General features: G+C 35.2%; 1 protein-coding gene across 1 annotated transcript in view; it reads right to left on the bottom strand.

The window, feature by feature from the left end:
- Window positions 1–357: 357 nt before the first annotated feature.
- The window catches only part of gmfb (glia maturation factor, beta), a 32,308-nt gene continuing 15,357 nt past the window's right edge, over window positions 358–17,308 (bottom strand). The window contains exons 3-7 of the mRNA XM_039742351.1: window positions 16,188–16,237; window positions 15,200–15,249; window positions 14,229–14,311; window positions 7,881–7,954; window positions 358–6,109 (exon numbers count right to left, since the gene is read on the bottom strand). Of these exons, the coding sequence (XP_039598285.1) occupies window positions 6,038–6,109; window positions 7,881–7,954; window positions 14,229–14,311; window positions 15,200–15,249; window positions 16,188–16,237 (329 nt within the window). The 3' untranslated portion in view covers window positions 358–6,037. The remainder of the gene's footprint in view (window positions 6,110–7,880; window positions 7,955–14,228; window positions 14,312–15,199; window positions 15,250–16,187; window positions 16,238–17,308) is intronic.

Raw genomic sequence — 17,308 nt, forward strand, 5'->3', positions numbered from 1 at the left:
CAAATTCCATCATAACGAATAAAATTTTTTAAAGAAACAATACCTCTTTTTGTAACTTGTAAGTTAGTGATATTGAAGGCTATAACACAATTAATTTAGGAGAAGATAAACAAGACAGTTCATTTCACACTAAAGAATTAAGTTTTTTGAAACCTCTCAGTCTGAAGAAACATTTTACTTGTGAAGAAAATAAAATTCCCTAATGACTCCTGTTTAACATATAATAATTAGCTTCCTTTATATTTCTGTGTGTATCTTGATCATTCTAATTGAGAAAGCTATCAAGTTTGGAAGAGCCTTTATACAGGTTACTGTTAATTAAGCTTTTAATATTTAACAGACAGACAACACTCTTAGTCAACATCAATGCATTGTTTTTATTTGTAGATTTAACTTTGCACGTCTTTTGAGGTAAATAACAAAACACAGATTTCACACACCCATGTCCTACTGATTTGTACACAGACCACAAGTGCACCAGGCAAGAAACAGAAAACTGGTGAGCTGTATGAAATAAATCTAAATATTCTAAGCAGCATATAGCAAAAGAAATACAAACTAACCAGAAACTATCCAGTTCCTTTAAGATCTGTCATTAGAGCAAGTAATGTGCTTTCTTTATTGGAATTCTTCCCATTATTTTTACAGGAAGGAAAAAAAAAATGCATTTCTACTTTAGCTTTGTAGTAGTAAGAGTAATGTACCCTGTTAGTCATTTACGGATGCAATGAGAAGCAAAGCAAAATGACACCTTTTACTGGCTAACTAATAAAAAAGCTTATGATGCAGCTATAATATTAAATATAAACAGACCTTTAGATTGGGGAGGTCTGTTAATAACACTGAGGATGTCTCAGAAGGGTTTTAAAAGTGGGCATCTTTCCTGGTGTATATACTGTATAAACAGAGCTAACTCCACTTTCTGTATTACATCTTCCCTGAAGAAGGGGCCCGAGCTGCCTTGAAAGCTTGCATATTGTAATCTACTTGGTTAGCCAATAAAAGGTGCCATTTTGCTTACCTTCTCATTGGATTTTAGCTTTTAACATACAGTATATGTCAGAGCAGAGAAGTAGAACGTCACCTTGATTTTTGGCAGTCTGTAAACTGCGTATACTGCACTGTTTTACAAAATCATGTAAATTAATCACTTATTTATTAAACTATTCAAGTAGGAGAAACTTAACCAAATTCTTTGAACTTCATTAGAAAATACAGAAAAAAAAGTCCACAAATATATCCAGTTTACTGGTCAAATTAAAAAAATACATTTCTGAATGTAAAAAATCGATACCACGTTTATCTAAAAAAGCAGTTTACAAAACAAAACTACACATTGAAAGCTGAAACAAAATTTTGCATGAATATCCAATTCAGTAAATTACATCCAGTTTCAGTAAACTACATAAGTCACTTTAAAACTTCTATGCAGATAACACACTAACATTTATTAAACATGAGGTATGATTAAAGGTTGCAGTTTATTGCAAAAAAAAAAAAAAAGACTAATGTTTTGTTGCTGCACACTAAATATGGAGATGATTTATTATGTTCCTGATTTGGACAAAGGTTTAAAGTTTTTACAACGCAATACTAGAGCACATTCTAATATAGCAAAGTGCTGTTAGTTTTGTTATTGTGGAGACAAAATGATCTGTGCCTAAAGTTCAAAAGCCTGAATACAAATTCTAATGCAAACACTAGAAAGATTTAAGACTACATCATAGTTACAAATTAATATATTTTAATACGGCTGCTGTGGGGAAAATTAATTTTCAACAGCCAATCAGTAATTTTCAAATTTCCCCAAGGAATTAATAAAGTTTTATGTATCCATCTAGCAGAAGACTGTCTAAATTGTTAGCCTCTAAAAAAAAAAACACAATATTCACCAATTAAAATAATGTATAAATGTCTGATTAACCACTAGATTTTAAAAATACCTTGGTTAAGTTAGAAATATATTTTTAGCCATTAAAAACTATCACTTAATATTGTTATATGGTTATTAAATAGAACAAAATACAGAATCATTTTATGATCCTTATGAGGGAAGATTTCCGATGCGCGACCTGTTTTTAAGGTATCAGAGATAGCATTTAGCAAACTGAAGCAACCATGCATTCACAAAACAGTGCACATTCGGAGATAATTTTCACAGCCAATTTGGGCCAAAACTAAACACTTATTTAAATATAAAAACAGGCATTAGATACATCTACTTAATTTTAACAAGAGAAAAGATATTCATATTTAAAGTAGATTTATATTTTACATTTCAAAAAGTAACAAAATAAGATCATTAAACTGGAGACAGTTACTAATTTGGTTTAATACCTAAGGAATGGCAAATTTCAGGAGATGAATGTGAGGAAGATGCTACAGAAAGGGCTTCAGTGACTTTTACAATTATGGTTACAAAAATGAGAGTTAAAACAGGGCAAGCAAGTGTGCATTTAAATTCAGAAAAAGGGTTCATATTTTCAAATGACTGCGTATGTTTTTGGTTATACACAGTATACATTATATCCAAGTCTAGCGAGAAAACAGTTTATAAATACATTAAAACAATGGTGGTGCTTAACATCCTGAAAGTCTTACAACTTTAAAAACTATTCTTTCTGATCCTTGCCTGTTGCTGTAATGAATGATTTTATTCAGTCCGAGAGGTCAAAGAGTCAGTACAACAAACAAATTGAAATTAAAACAGCACAAAGTTGCCTTAAGCCCTTCTTGCAAAAAAAAATTATAGCCAAGAAATGCCTTGAATCATTAAAACAAGCTAAAGTTTTTTTGAATTCCAGCAAGGTTAGACTGATAGTATCTTTAACAAAGTCAAAGGCTGAATGACAAAAGCATCTTTATTTATTATGTTGCTATAAATCAAAGTCACAACATTCAGCCTGGGGAAAAGACTAAGCAATCCAGGATTCATCATACTGTGGTAATGATCAGGCTTGTTTAGGTTGGTCAGGTGTCTTCAGCAAAGTTTTTACAAAGGTTAAAAAAAGAATAAAGACACCTTCATTCACCCCATGATTGGAAGTATGTAGGAAAATCATCTATAATTACATTAAACCACACAAGGCAAAGGGCTTTGAAAAGTGCTGCATCTTCAAGAACAGTAAATATATATAACAATATAAATACTTATCCTAAACTCACAAGATTATATCTAGCCCAGCATGTCACAGACATGAGACGATTGAAATAGCCACTGAGCTGGTAAATTGTGTTACAACAGGTAATTACGTATTCATATTAATTCATATCCATCAATACAAGATTAGTACAGTTAACAGTAAAAGTACAAAAGATGGTCACTTCTAGCAGTAATTACTGCTTCTGAATGTTCAAGACTTACAATGCCCTTAAAAGTAAAAGCAGACCCTGTAAAACTTGACACATGTAAAACAATGAGTCCTAATGACAAACACAAGTTTCTACACTTGTGAGAAATTTTATTCCAGTACAATGAGCAATCTTGTTCTTAAAGCATGACCTCACAAAGATACAAAGCAGGACAAGGGAAAAACTAATGTGTCATTTATTTGGCTATTAAAAAAAAATAAAAATTGCAGATAGTACAAAAAATTGGGCAACACAGAGAAGAAACAAATAAATAACACATCCAAACTGTATCTACCAATTGCTTTATATGCATTCAGTAGTTGCAAGCGGCTGTTTTAATGTCTGAGGTTATGGTCACCAAAAACACTTCAGGACATGAAATGTTAAAAGTCTCTTCACCCCAGACTTACTATTCATGTCTATGTCCAAAGGACAGCCATGCCCTACTGAAGGTCTGGAAACACTTGAATGTTTGTGATCCCACACTTCAATAAATTAAAAGATATCTGCAGGAAACATTGCCGTATATATTTTTGGTCCCCATGCAAGTTATAGTTAAACAATTAAACCCACTTTGGATAAAGAATGGATCATGAGGGATTAAGTGTTTTACTCAAAGCTAAACAAAAACAAAGGGATAAGAGACAGATGTTGTAAACTATAATAAATATGTGTTATGTCAGGAATTTGACAAGTTCTCACAGCAGAATATGGAAGACAAATGAGAAATGATTGCACAATTCCTTGTTATTAGGCACATTTTCAAGTGCTGTTGGATATGACTGAACACTGACAAGATCTTAAAAATCTAACTTTAAATAATTTCATACAATAATTGTGCATGGTAATGAATGAGAAGACAGCATGGTCTCCCACTGAACTGTTTTAGGTCCATTTTCATAAAGTTTACAACATGTTTTTTTGCAAGAATAGCAAACGTTTTTAGGATTGTTTTTGTCACTTGTAATTGTTTTGGGTCATTCTTCAATAGGGCATAATGTGAACAATTTTAGGGTTGAAATGGATATTTAATTTCTAAACTTGTATTTCAGCAATTTTTTATACGAAATACTAGACACAATATTGTGTGATTTTCTAAAATATCTATGCTGCTATGAACACTTCATCTGGATAATAAAAATCTAAAGCTGGAATTATTTAAATATCTTCCTCCTTTTGCATGCAAGACCCTCCCCAACAACTCAATGTATTTCAAGTACATCTGCAGGTAATTTAAGAACACCATATTCATTCTTTTGAATAAGGAGTACCTGAAACAAACCTCACATGTATCAAAATATAACACATTCTACTTTCCTACAAGTCTTTCTTGGCACCAATACAGTGCTTAGAGTTCAGTACAGTAAGTCAAAAATTAATAAGAAAATGTGGAACAGGGTAGCATGTGATTCAGCTCAACAAAAGGCCATCAGATAGTTTTATTTAGCCTGAAAGTTCTTTCTGTATTTACTACCGACAAAAACCACATGAGAGTGCATCTCCAGCCAGTAGTGAACATAAGCCATGGGAAACGAGGCCCACAATGCAAAAAGCATGAAATACATGCATACGTATGTTATAGCCAGAGCACTATGACTAAAACATTTAACAGTTACCTATTAGCACACTTTAAATTTGGCCTTCTATTTTTCAGATACTTTATATGAAAAACACAAGTTCACAGATAATAAAGCATAAAAACCTGTCTAATAATTCACTTATAGAAAGTAACTGCTTTTAGGATCATGGCAATTACAAACATATACCAAAAAAGTAATACCATTAAGTGTATATCAGGTTATCCTAAAGCAAACAACAACAACTTACAGCTGATGCATCTAGCCAACTAAGCCTATAGGTGACTGGATGGTAGTAACACAAGCGTCTACTGTATAGAAAACCCTTATAAAAACACAAGAATGTTAAAATACCGAAAAAAGACAAACTAAGGTCAAAATGTATCCCATCTCAGTGAAGATGGCAATGATAAACAAACTTAACTATAATAATCAATTGCTATCACAAATAATTTTATTTGAGGAGAACGTTTTCTCTTAACCATAAAATGGCTCTCTATGTTATAGTAAAATTCAACTTTCAAATACGTGTGTCCATATCAAAGGAAGTGCCTAATGCATGTGGCATGAACATTCCAAATGCAATTTTACATATAAATGCAGAAGTAAAATGATTTTATGGTCTTAAATCCTTTTAACCCAATTAACACAGAATACTTTGCATTCACAAGCTAAATATATTACCCTTGCCTTTGGAAGGAGATGTTAGACATTAGCAATAAAGACAATAATGGTTAAGGTTATTCATTTTGGTTTGCTTATAGCACTGTATGCAATGCATACTAGAAACTTAAAAGGAAATAAAGACATTTGAACTGGATCACAATTTACTGGCACAATGTTGCAAACACGTGGAGGCCAAGAACAGAAGATTTAATGAGAACAACACTCTGTAATATGGTACACTTTTTTTTTTTTTTAAAGTATTATATTGGTTACTGGTCTAAGACCATTCTTTTCGTTTTCTACAAAACTGTTACCACTGGGTTCTAGAATAGTTGAATGATCAAAAATAATACAATAAAAAAAAAAAACACATACATGAAAGTCATGTGTCAAAAAAATAAATTTGTTCCCTTGGTAACAACACGTTACCACACTGCCGCAGTCTAACGAAAGAATCCAAGTTTCTCACGAAGCCACTCTTCAGTCAGGTCTTCTGTGTTCCTTATCTCAAACACCTGAAACAGATTTTTTTTTAAAAGTTGAACATAAACAAATCCTCAAAAAGATACTTTGGCTTTCCTCTCATAATGTAAAGATTCTCTAGTTAGGATGACTGATAACTGTAAATATATGGGCTATGAGAAACACCAGTGCCCCAAGTACAATTACAATTTATTTTTGTATACAGTAATCCCTCGCTATATCGCGCTTCGACTTTCGCGGCTTCACTCTATCGCGGATTTTATATGTAAGCATATCTAAATATATAACGCGGATTTTTTGCTGCTTCACGGGTTTCTTCGGACAATTTACTTCTGGTACATGCATCCTCTGTTGGTTTGCCCAGTTGATTTCATACAAGTGACGGTATTGGCGGATGGGCGAGAAGCTACCCAATCAGAGCACGCAGTTAAGTTCCTGTGTGCTGATTGGCTCAGCGACGGAGCGCCGAATTCGATTCCGCTGTGTTAACCAGGAAGTCTTGTCTCGCTCATTCAGCATCAATGCGTTTCTCTGTGTAAAGAGGTAACTGTTGTGTTTATCTTTGTGCATAGTCAAGCCCTTCATTATGGCTCCAAAACGATCTGCTCCTGCTACTGCTTCAGGAGCCGTGCCCAGGCGCCAACGGAAGATGCTAACAATTGCCGAAAAGGTAAAAGTTTTGGATATGTTGAAGTAAGGAAACAGCTACACTACTGCAGGACGCCATTACGGCATCAATGAGTCCACGATTGTTTTTATTTAAAAAGGAGGAAAAGAATATAAGATCTACGGCCGCAGTGTCCTTTAACCAGGGTGCAAAACGAGTTGTAAGTGGATGTAATAAGGCGGTAGTCTGGATGGAATCTGCTTTAGGGATTTGGATTGAAGACTGCTGGAAGAAGAACGACGGCAGTGCTACACAGTCGCCTGAAGGGGCTCCTTTAGAAGAGCTGTAACACTCTCCTTTGTTGTACAGTAAAATTAAACTCATTGTTATCAGACAAGTCGTTGTGTCATTGTTGGCGAGTACCCATAACTAATTTTCTACATACTTTGTACATGTATGTATGTCTACTGTAGCTGTACACACATTTTATACAATTTTTCTTGCATTGTAGGTATTTATTGCCGGTGGCCTGTCTATCTTAATGGCTGTAAGATATGTGATATCAGAGACGCTCTACAGTATCTTTAAAATAACATTTTGGTTTTATGTACAGCATTTACATGTTATAGATTTTTCACTTATTTTAATATTACCTAATCAATTACAATATGTTTAAAACTGTATTACGTATTAAATAAAACTCATCAATGATATACGATACATATGTTTGTGAGTAGTATATAAACAGTGTGTTTACATACATAATTTCAACGAATCTTACCTAATAACTAAGAGAATATAAAGGCTTTATGCTGTATAACTGTGCGGGAAATATTTATAAACAGTGTGGGAGAGTTTTTAAGGGCTTAAAATATATAAAAATAACCATACAGACATATGGTTTCTACTTTGCAGATTTTCACCTATCGCAGGGGGTTCTGAAATGCAACTCCCACGATCTAGGAGGGATTACTGTAGCCCAAAATCACACAAGAAGTGCTGCAATGGGCTTTAACCCCTTGGCCTTGACTCTCTAAGAAGACAAGGAAAACTCCCAAAACTTCCTTGTAGGGAAACAAAAAAAAAAAAGGAAGAACTCTTGGGAAAGGCAGTTCAAAGACACACCCCTTTCCAGTTACTTAGTAGCCTAAATAGTTTTATGAAAAATGCCCAGTGCTGCCAGTAAAGTTTCTTACCTTTGTAAGTTCCACCGTTTGTACAAGTTTGTTTTTGCTTCCAGCATACATCATCTGCTGCTCAGGTTTGCACCCTAGAAGAGAAAAAAACAGAAATAATAAAATCATCCTTAGACTGAACAAAATTAACCAAGGCAATTATGCTATAAACAGCACAATACTGATGATATATACTTCAGCAAAGCACAGCAATAAAAGACAAAAAGTGACAAAAAAAAAAAGTTAAACCAAAAAGTGAAAGGCATATTTGCTAAATGCTCCACTTCAACACATTTACAACAAAAATCTGATAAAATATTTCTAGGAAAGATATCCCAAAGCAAGGAGCATTATACTACAACTAGCAATGTGCGCCCAACTACGTTGCGCGTGTTAAAGTTGTCTGTGAAGGGCTCCCTGTTTAAACGCGGCTGGCAGTCGTGAACTGGGCCCTTCGTCGCACAGCATTATGATTTTTTTATAAGGGAAACAAAATTACAAAAGAAAACCCTTGGACATTGATTCGATAGTAACGGCCTACTCGGAATCACTATCTGAATCATAATTATGTGGTGGTGTGGGAGCATTTCTGCTTCTGTCCATTCACAGTCCGTCTCGTTTTCACGACGCTGTCGTTTCCTCTCATGATCTCTCAACCTTTCTCCAATCTCACAGGTTGCTTTGTGGCAATCCAAAGAGTAAGGCAATATACACGGAGCAATGGTTATAAAAGGGGGACACATAGGTATCCAGGCTCTTTAAAGCATAAATAGGGATCACTTCACTGACATGTGAGCAAGCCATGGTACAACTGTGAGACGTGCAGCACTTGCCGGCTACAACGTAACAATAATAATTTCCGGAACGTGCTGTTAACATTTTAAATTTATTTTACCCACGGTCTTTCTTTCATTCATATGTTACGTAGGTACGTACCTTTTATCTTCGGAAATCTCATTTTCTAACCAGGCCTCAGGAGCTAACCAGCGTAACACTGTTCACCACCCCTTTCGTTATTCCGGCACATTGTTGACATCTGTGAGTAACAACGACGTACTAAAATGGAAGGTGATCTATGCATGCGTGGAATTCGCGGACAAACAAAGATCAAAATCTAAATAAAGATCTCTTTAGTTAATTTAAAGCACAACAATTTGTTTAGTTTGAATGTCTGTGTTTTGAGGTGTGACTGGCGTACTACAGTCTTCAGTAGTATAAGCCTGGAGGAGATTCTTAATGCAATGCCTATGTTTTAGCTGTCTCTCTACTGCCATCTAGTGCTGCTTCTTCTTCTAATTCATTCATGGACAAACAAAGATCAAGATCCAAATGAAGATTATATATAGAGATATTAAAGCATTTCACACACAAAACAATTACTGGAAACTGCAATCAAATTTCTGCACTCCAAAATACAAACTGGCTAAATTCGATCATATAACAAATGAAGCACAGCCAATATTATAGTAAATCATCAAAGGAATACTCCACTGAAAAATTATATATTCTTTATAGTTACTTGTCCAATGTATTTTGTAGTGATGGCAGATAAATATTTAATCCCATGTTTTCATGGACACTGGAGAAACCAAACATTCTGAAAGTATGGACGTCTATGGTGGCCAATGCTAGACCACAGCAACAAATATAGAAAAAGCTCTCAAATTACTCACATCACACAATACACATGTCAAGTCATCCAGTCATATACTTGCGAGGTTTAAACCATGCATTTGTGATAAAATGTTGTTACACAGACTGAATTAAGTTTTTGGTTTATTTTTATGTACAGCTTCTTCATTAAAGAGCTCATAATTTAGGGGTAACCGTGGACTGTAATCTGAATTTTAAATCGCATATTCATCAGACCACTAGGACAGCATTTTTTCACTTAAGAAACATAGCTAAAGTTAGACCTCTTATATCATTGAAAGATGCGGAGAAATTAATTCACGCTTTTGTTTTCAGTCGTCTAGATTACTGTAACGCACTCCTCTCAGGACTACCCAAAAAAGACATAAATCATTTGCAACGAGTGCAGAATGCAGCTGCTAGAATCCTAACTGGGAAAAGAAAATCCGAACACATTTCTCCAGTTTTGATGTCACTACACTGGCTGCCTGTGTCATTCAGGATTGACTTTAAAATACTGCTTATGGTTTATAAAGCCTTAAATAATCTCGCTCCATCTTATATATCGGAATGCCTGACACGTTATATTCCAAATCGTAACCTTAGATCTTCAAATGAGTGTCTCCTTATAATTCCAAAAGCTAAACTTAAAAGAAGTGGTGAGGCGGCCTTCTGCTGTTATGCACCCAAAATCTGGAATAGCCTGCCAATAGGAATTCGCCAGGCAAATACAGTAGAGCACTTTAAAACACTGCTGAAAACACATTACTTTAACATGGCCTTTTTATAACTTCACTTTAACTTAATACTGATACTCTGTATGTTCAATTCTTCATAATAATTATTCACAGTGGCTCCAAAATCCATACTGACCCCTACTCTCTCTTCTGTTTCTTTTTCCGGTTTCTTTGTGGTGGCGGCCTGCGCCACCACCACCTACTCAAAGCATCATGATGCACCAACATTGATGGACTGAAAGCCAGAAGTCTACGTGACCATCATCATCAGGTCCTTCCATGAAAACCCTAAATGCAAAGAGGACTGTTTGACTTATGTTAGGTAGATTGCCCAGAGGGACTGGGCGGTCTCTTGGTCTGGAACCCCTACAGATTTTTTTTTTTCTCCAGCCTTTGGAGTTTTTTTTTGTTTTTTCTGTCCACCCTGGCCATCGGACCTTGCTCTTATTCTATGTTAATTAATGTTGACTTATGTTTATCTTTTATTGTGTCTTCTATTTTTCTATTCATTTTGTAAAGCACTTTGAGCTACATTTTTTTGTATGAATATGTGCTATATAAATAAATGTTGATTGATTGATTGATTGATAAGGAATTAGAGTTACAGAAACAAAAAAACTCCTTGATATACAGGGTGGGCCATTTATATGGATACACCGTAATAAAATGGGAATGGTTGGTGATATTAACTTCCTGTTTGTGGCACATTAGTATATGTGAGGGGGGAAACTTTTCAAGATGGGTGGTGACCATGGTGGCCATTTTGGATCCAACTTTTGATTTTTCAATAGGAAGAGGGTCATGTGACACATCAAACTCATTGGGAATTTCACAAGAAAAACAATGGTGTGCTTGGTTTTAACGTAACTTTATTCTTTCATGAGTTATTTACAAGTTTCTGACCACTTATAAAATGTGTTCAATGTGCTGCCCATTGTGTTGGTTTGTCAATGCAACCCTCTTCTCCCACTCTTCACACACTGATAGCAACACCGCAGGAGAAATGCTAGCACAGGCTTCCAGTATCCATAGTTTCAGGTGCTGCACATCTCGTATCTCACAGCATAGACAATTGCCTTCAGATGACCCCAAAGATAAAAGTCAGGTCAGATCGGGAGACCTTGGGGGCCATTCAACTGGCCCACGATGACCAATCCACTTTCCAGGAAACTGTTCATCTAGGAATGCTCGGACCTGACACCCATAATGTGGTGGTGCACCATCTTGCTGGAAAAACTCAGGGAACGTGCCAGCTTCAGTGCATAAAGAGGGAAACACATCATCATGTAGCAATTTCGCATATCCAGTGGCCTTGAGGTTTCCATTGATGAAGAATGGCCCCACTATCTTTGTACCCCATATACCACACCATACCATCAATTTTTTTGTTCCAACAGTCTTGGAGGGATCTATCCAATGTGGGTTAGTGTCAGACCAATAGCAGTGGTTTTGTTTGTTAACTTCACCATTCACATAAAAGTTTGCCTCATCACTGAATAAAATCTTCTGTGTAAACTGAGGGTCCTGTTACAATTTTTGTTTTGCCCATTCTGCAAATTCAGTGCGTAGATCTGGGTCATCCTCGTTGAGATGCTGCAGTAGCTGGAGTTTGTAAGGGTGCCATTTGTGAGTAGCTAATATGCGCCGAAGGGATGTTCGACTAATGCCACTCTCCAGTGACATGCGGCGAGTGCTACGCTGTGGGCTCTTGCTGAATGAAGCTAGGACAGCCACTGATGTTTCTTCATTAGTGACAGTTTTCATGCGTCCACATTTTGGCAAATCCAACACTGAACCAGTTTCACGAAACTTAGCAAGCAGTTTGCTAACTGTAGCATGGGAGATGGGTGGTCTCGTAGGGTGTCTTGCATTGAAATCTGCTGCAATGACCCGGTTACTGCGTTCACCAGACATCAACACAATTTCTATCCGCTCCTCACGTGTTAACCTCTGCGACATGTCAATGGCTGTAAACAAAGAGAAACTTGTAAATAACTCATGAAAGAATAAAAGTTACGTTAAAACCAAGCACAGCATTGTTTTTCTTGTGAAATTCCCAATAAGTCTGATGTGTCACATGACCCTCTTCCTATTGAAAAAACAAAAGTTGGATCCAAAATGGCCGACTTCAAAATGGCCACCATGGTCACCACCCATCTTGAAAAGTTTTCCCATTCACATATACTAATGTGCCACAAACAGGAAGTTAATATCACCAACCATTCCCATTTCATTAAGGTGTATCCATATAAATGGCCCACTCTGTACAATCAAAGGAAATTGCTACCAAGTATCAGATGCTGCAAAATGTAATAATGCATCCCATTCATTCTGTTTTGTCGTATTTAGGAAACATTCCTGCAGAAATTGAAGTCTCTATACATTTAAGATAGCTAAATCCATATTTTAATTGGCAGAGAACGCAAGATAGCATTTGAATTTTGTAATTAAATTTCTTTTTCATCATCATGTGCCTTTTTGAAAATATAGAGAACACTGAATAGACACAGGCTTGTTTGTTGTTTTACACAAGCACAGAAGGTAAATGGCACACTGGACCACTGCTTGTGCTTTTGTCTGCTGGCCACTATTCTAACTTCTTATTAAAATGCTGAAAGTGCATCCGAGAGTCATTCATGTACTCTCACATTGGTACATATTTGCACAGATTTACAGAGTAAAGAGTAAATAACTAATATTGTGATTACTTTTTCCAGGAAGTAAAGTAATTATGTTACAGTTTGACAGCTGTAATTAGTAATGGATTACTTTCTTTAAGGATATGCACCAACTCTGTTTAAAAGGGATATTAATATTACTTCAAGGATATTCATTGATTTTAAACTCTTATCAGAAGACGGAGCTTCTTCCTTCTGGCACATGCTACTGGTCAACAAAGCACATGTTTTGGGTATAAGACATCTATTTTAACGATACGGTATTTGTTCACATACCAACAAATACTAAAAAACTGTCAACAAATGACTTTTGATAACACATCAGTAAATGTATTGTCAGCACCAAAATAATAAAGTTTATTTAGAACAATGCAACTTGGCTTCATTTTTGAAAAAGCTATGGAAATTGATGTTACTGGCTATTACTACTGTATTTCATACACTTTATTAATCCCAGAGTGGAAACTGTCTTTTCACATGAAGTCAGATGCCTTTCTTATTCTCCTCAGCCTAACAACATTGATATTTAGATGTAACATCACCAATGATACAATGGCCAACAGTCCCTTACCGTATTTTGCCAATAATTTGTCTGCACCAGAAATGCTCCAGGAAGAGCTAGGTAACCCAGTGGCCAGTAATAGAAGGGATTTATGTTGTCTGAATTTATTCTTCTCCATTGCCAGTATGTGTGTTGCTCTGTTGGTATTTTTATATTCTAGTTTAGTTGCACTTACTTGGCCACTGATTGGACATCCATCTACCCATTAATTTACTGAATTGCTTAATCCAGTTTTACATCAGTGTAGGAAGGTGTGACTCAATCCTAAAAGGGGACTCGGTCCATTCCCAGGGAGATTTACAAACATAACTATTGTATATTCAGACCAGGTAAATTCAGTGTCACTTATTAATCTTACATACACATCTTTGGTTTGTAGATGAAAACAACAGAACCCAGAGTAAATACTCAAAGATATAGATAACTTGTAAACTCTATGTAAAGAGTGAATTAGTCTTCATCTGTATCCAAGTCCACAGATATAGAAGGCAGAAGAGCTAACTACTGCAGCAGGTGCTATAAAAGGACACTGGCATGCAAGTTTGTGTCAGGGTTTCCATGCTACTGTTAACTTATTTTATTTAGAAACCCATATTTAAAATCTAATTGTTACTAATCATTTGTAAATAAGTGCTTAATACAGTATACATTAGCTTAGTTTCAAATAAAATATACAAATGTACATGTAAATATATTAACATATTAAAACAGGTTACCCCATACAAATACAAATCTGGAGAAAAAAATATAAGTATTTTACCTAAAGGACTTGAAAAAATGAAACAGAGAGGATAAGAAACACGACCATCATCATGCTGGTACTTATAGCTGTATACAACAAATGTACTGAGAGTCAAGGAAATTCGTAAAAGTGCAGTGTTCAGAAAACTACATATAATTATTAAAATAGTCAGCCATATAGATTAAAATATTTAGGTGCATAACATATTATGCATAATATTTTCATATTTTAAAACATTTACAGATAGAATGAACAAGAAAGATTATGCCAATAATAAGAAACTTTTTCTTTTTGTTATGTACCCCTTATTGTTTGCAGTGATGGCTGAGAAAAACATTTCACCTCATGTTTTCATGGAGAAGGCAGATCAGAAAATTCCAAGACAATGAGCTACAATGGGGAGTCATGGCTTACACAACGGTAAACAAAACATATATGGGGGGGTTATTTATGTTGCATATTTCAAATTTCAGGTAGCCAATCATAAGCTCACAAATTCAACACAGATGTATTTTGGCTAAAATATTATTAAAATAAATTTCTAGAAATGGTCTTGAGCAAGAGAGAGACAAGCACCCCCTTCACTGTCAATTAATACAATTACTGAAAAATTCTAATGCATAATTTTAATCTGTAAACATTTACAGTAAAGAAACATTTCAGATCATTAAGCATTAACTGAAAAATATCAAAATAATCAGCTTTCAAAATAAACTAAATATCAAAATGTACTATAATATAGAAAAATTAACATCTTAACATTTTTACAAGTAAATTAGGCAACCTAGAGACTACATAGAGACAATCTAGAGACTGCAAAGACCAAAGACTGTGTCAAAATTCTGTTCCAGTCCTGTATTCAATATACTGTTTATAAATGTGCATACTGGTTGTATGCAAACTTTAAAGGTGTATGAGCCGAGACCCAGGTTGACATTTATAACAGAAAATGGTCTTTATATCAAAAAAAACAACACTTAAAAGGATATCGTGGCTGCCTTTCTGGAAGTTCATCTTTCAGTTCATCAGGAGAGATGTTCTACAAGTGAATATGAAACATTATTTGCAAGAACGGTATAAACCTACATCTATTCAATACAATTTTGAAAATACAGTAATCCCTCGCTATATCCCACTTCCGCGGCTTCACTCTATCGCGGATTTTATACGTAAGCATATCTAAATATATAACGTGGATTTTTCGCTGCTTCGCGGGTTTCTGCGGACAATGGGTCTTTTACTTCTGGTACATACTTCCTCAGTTGGTTTGCCAGTTGATTTCATACAAGGGACGCTATTGGCGGATGGCTAAGAAGCTACCCAATCAGAGCACGCAGTTAAGTTCCTGTGTGCTGATTGGCTCAGCGACAGAGCGCCGAATTCGATTGCGCTGCATTAACCAGGAAATCTTGTCTCGCTCATTCAGCATCAACGTGTTTTCTCTGTGTAAAGAGTTAACTTTTGTGCTCTTTTGTGTTTATCTTATTGATAGTCAAGCCATTCATTATGGCTCCGAAACGATCTGTCTATCATAATGGCTGTAACATATGTGATATCACAGACGCTTGATATCTTTAAAATAATATTTAGGTTTTACTGTATATAAACAGTGTGTTTATATACATAATTTCAATGAATCTTACCTAATATCTAAGAGAATACAAAGGGTTTATGCTGTATAACTGTGCAGGAAATGTTTATAAGAGTGTGGGAGAGTTTATAAGGACTTAAAATATATAAAAATAACCATATGAACATATGGTTTTTACTTCGCAGATTTTCACCTTTCCTCAAGATCCCAAGTTATTGGGACAACCTATGTAAAAATATACATTAATTCCTAATAAGAATCAGCCAATGATATGTTAGACAAATTGGGAAAAGTTCGGCAGGCAAACTCATGTATCACTTTTATTCTTGCTTTAGGGGGTGTACAAGTGGATTCTGAAACATGTACATTTGTAGTTGAATACAGACCTCATGTTCTTCATCCAGGATGACCAATTGTCTATCTTTATCAATCTTCACTGGGTAGCAAAGAGATAAGGAGACAAAAAAAACAAGTGTGAGTAAAAAAGAGAAAAAAAATAAAACATGCAGCAAAACATACAAAGTAACACAAACATTTCAAGAAAATTAGATTGTGCTCCTGTATATGTATACACACACACACACACACACACACACATATATACACCACACATATACACCCACACTGAACTGAACATGAAAAACCACACCACATAATGACAAATTATATAAAATTAAAAAAAAAACAAAAAAAAAACAGCATGGAACTGATTCTCTGGCATGACTTTTTTTATGTATTAACTGTTAAAAATCATTGAGCGTAAACAATCAGCATTCTTGCAATGATGGGTGCATAGCAGTCACCCAGGAGAATAATAACAAATATAAGCATTCACATGCATATAAAATTAGTCTATATCAGGCTGTCATACTGCAAGTTATATAAAATGGCCTTCATTGTAATAAATTTAAAATGTCCTTTCTACTGCTGCAGTTAAAGAATTGTGAAAGGTGTGCAGGGAAGTTCTGGGTGTAGGCATGTAAAATAAACTCTAATATTTAATAATCTGTTTTGATGCCGGGGCAAATGACTCAAAACTCTAGACTGCCAGACACTCAGGTTTCATAAGCTTCATCTATATGGTTGGTAAAATTGAGACTAAACTTGTTCAAGCTGCTGGAGTGCAGGCAACCCAATAATTGTTGGTGATGGGGTCCCCTTGGACCTATATTAAAAAATATTAAATAAAAAAGTATATACAGTCCAAAATCCAACAGGGGAAGCTAGAAGAAGCCAGGGAATATCTAGATAAAGGTAAGAGATGAGAAAGAAGTGCCATTGGCACTCTAGTGGTCATTTAGTTAAGATAATCAATCATTACTAGTATTAGTAATAATAACCTTGTAGCCTCTTATGGCAGCAAGGTTAATTTTATGGATTGACTGGACGTTACCTTTTTTGGTAAAACCTTACTGTGAATTAGGGCGGGCAGATCAAACGTCACTATTTGAATATCATTTAAATGAATTTGGGGGCAAAAAACCTGATATTTGATTGTAAAACAATT

The sequence above is a fragment of the Polypterus senegalus genome, chromosome 18, assembly GCF_016835505.1.
Source record: "Polypterus senegalus isolate Bchr_013 chromosome 18, ASM1683550v1, whole genome shotgun sequence".
NCBI lineage: Eukaryota > Metazoa > Chordata > Cladistia > Polypteriformes > Polypteridae > Polypterus > Polypterus senegalus.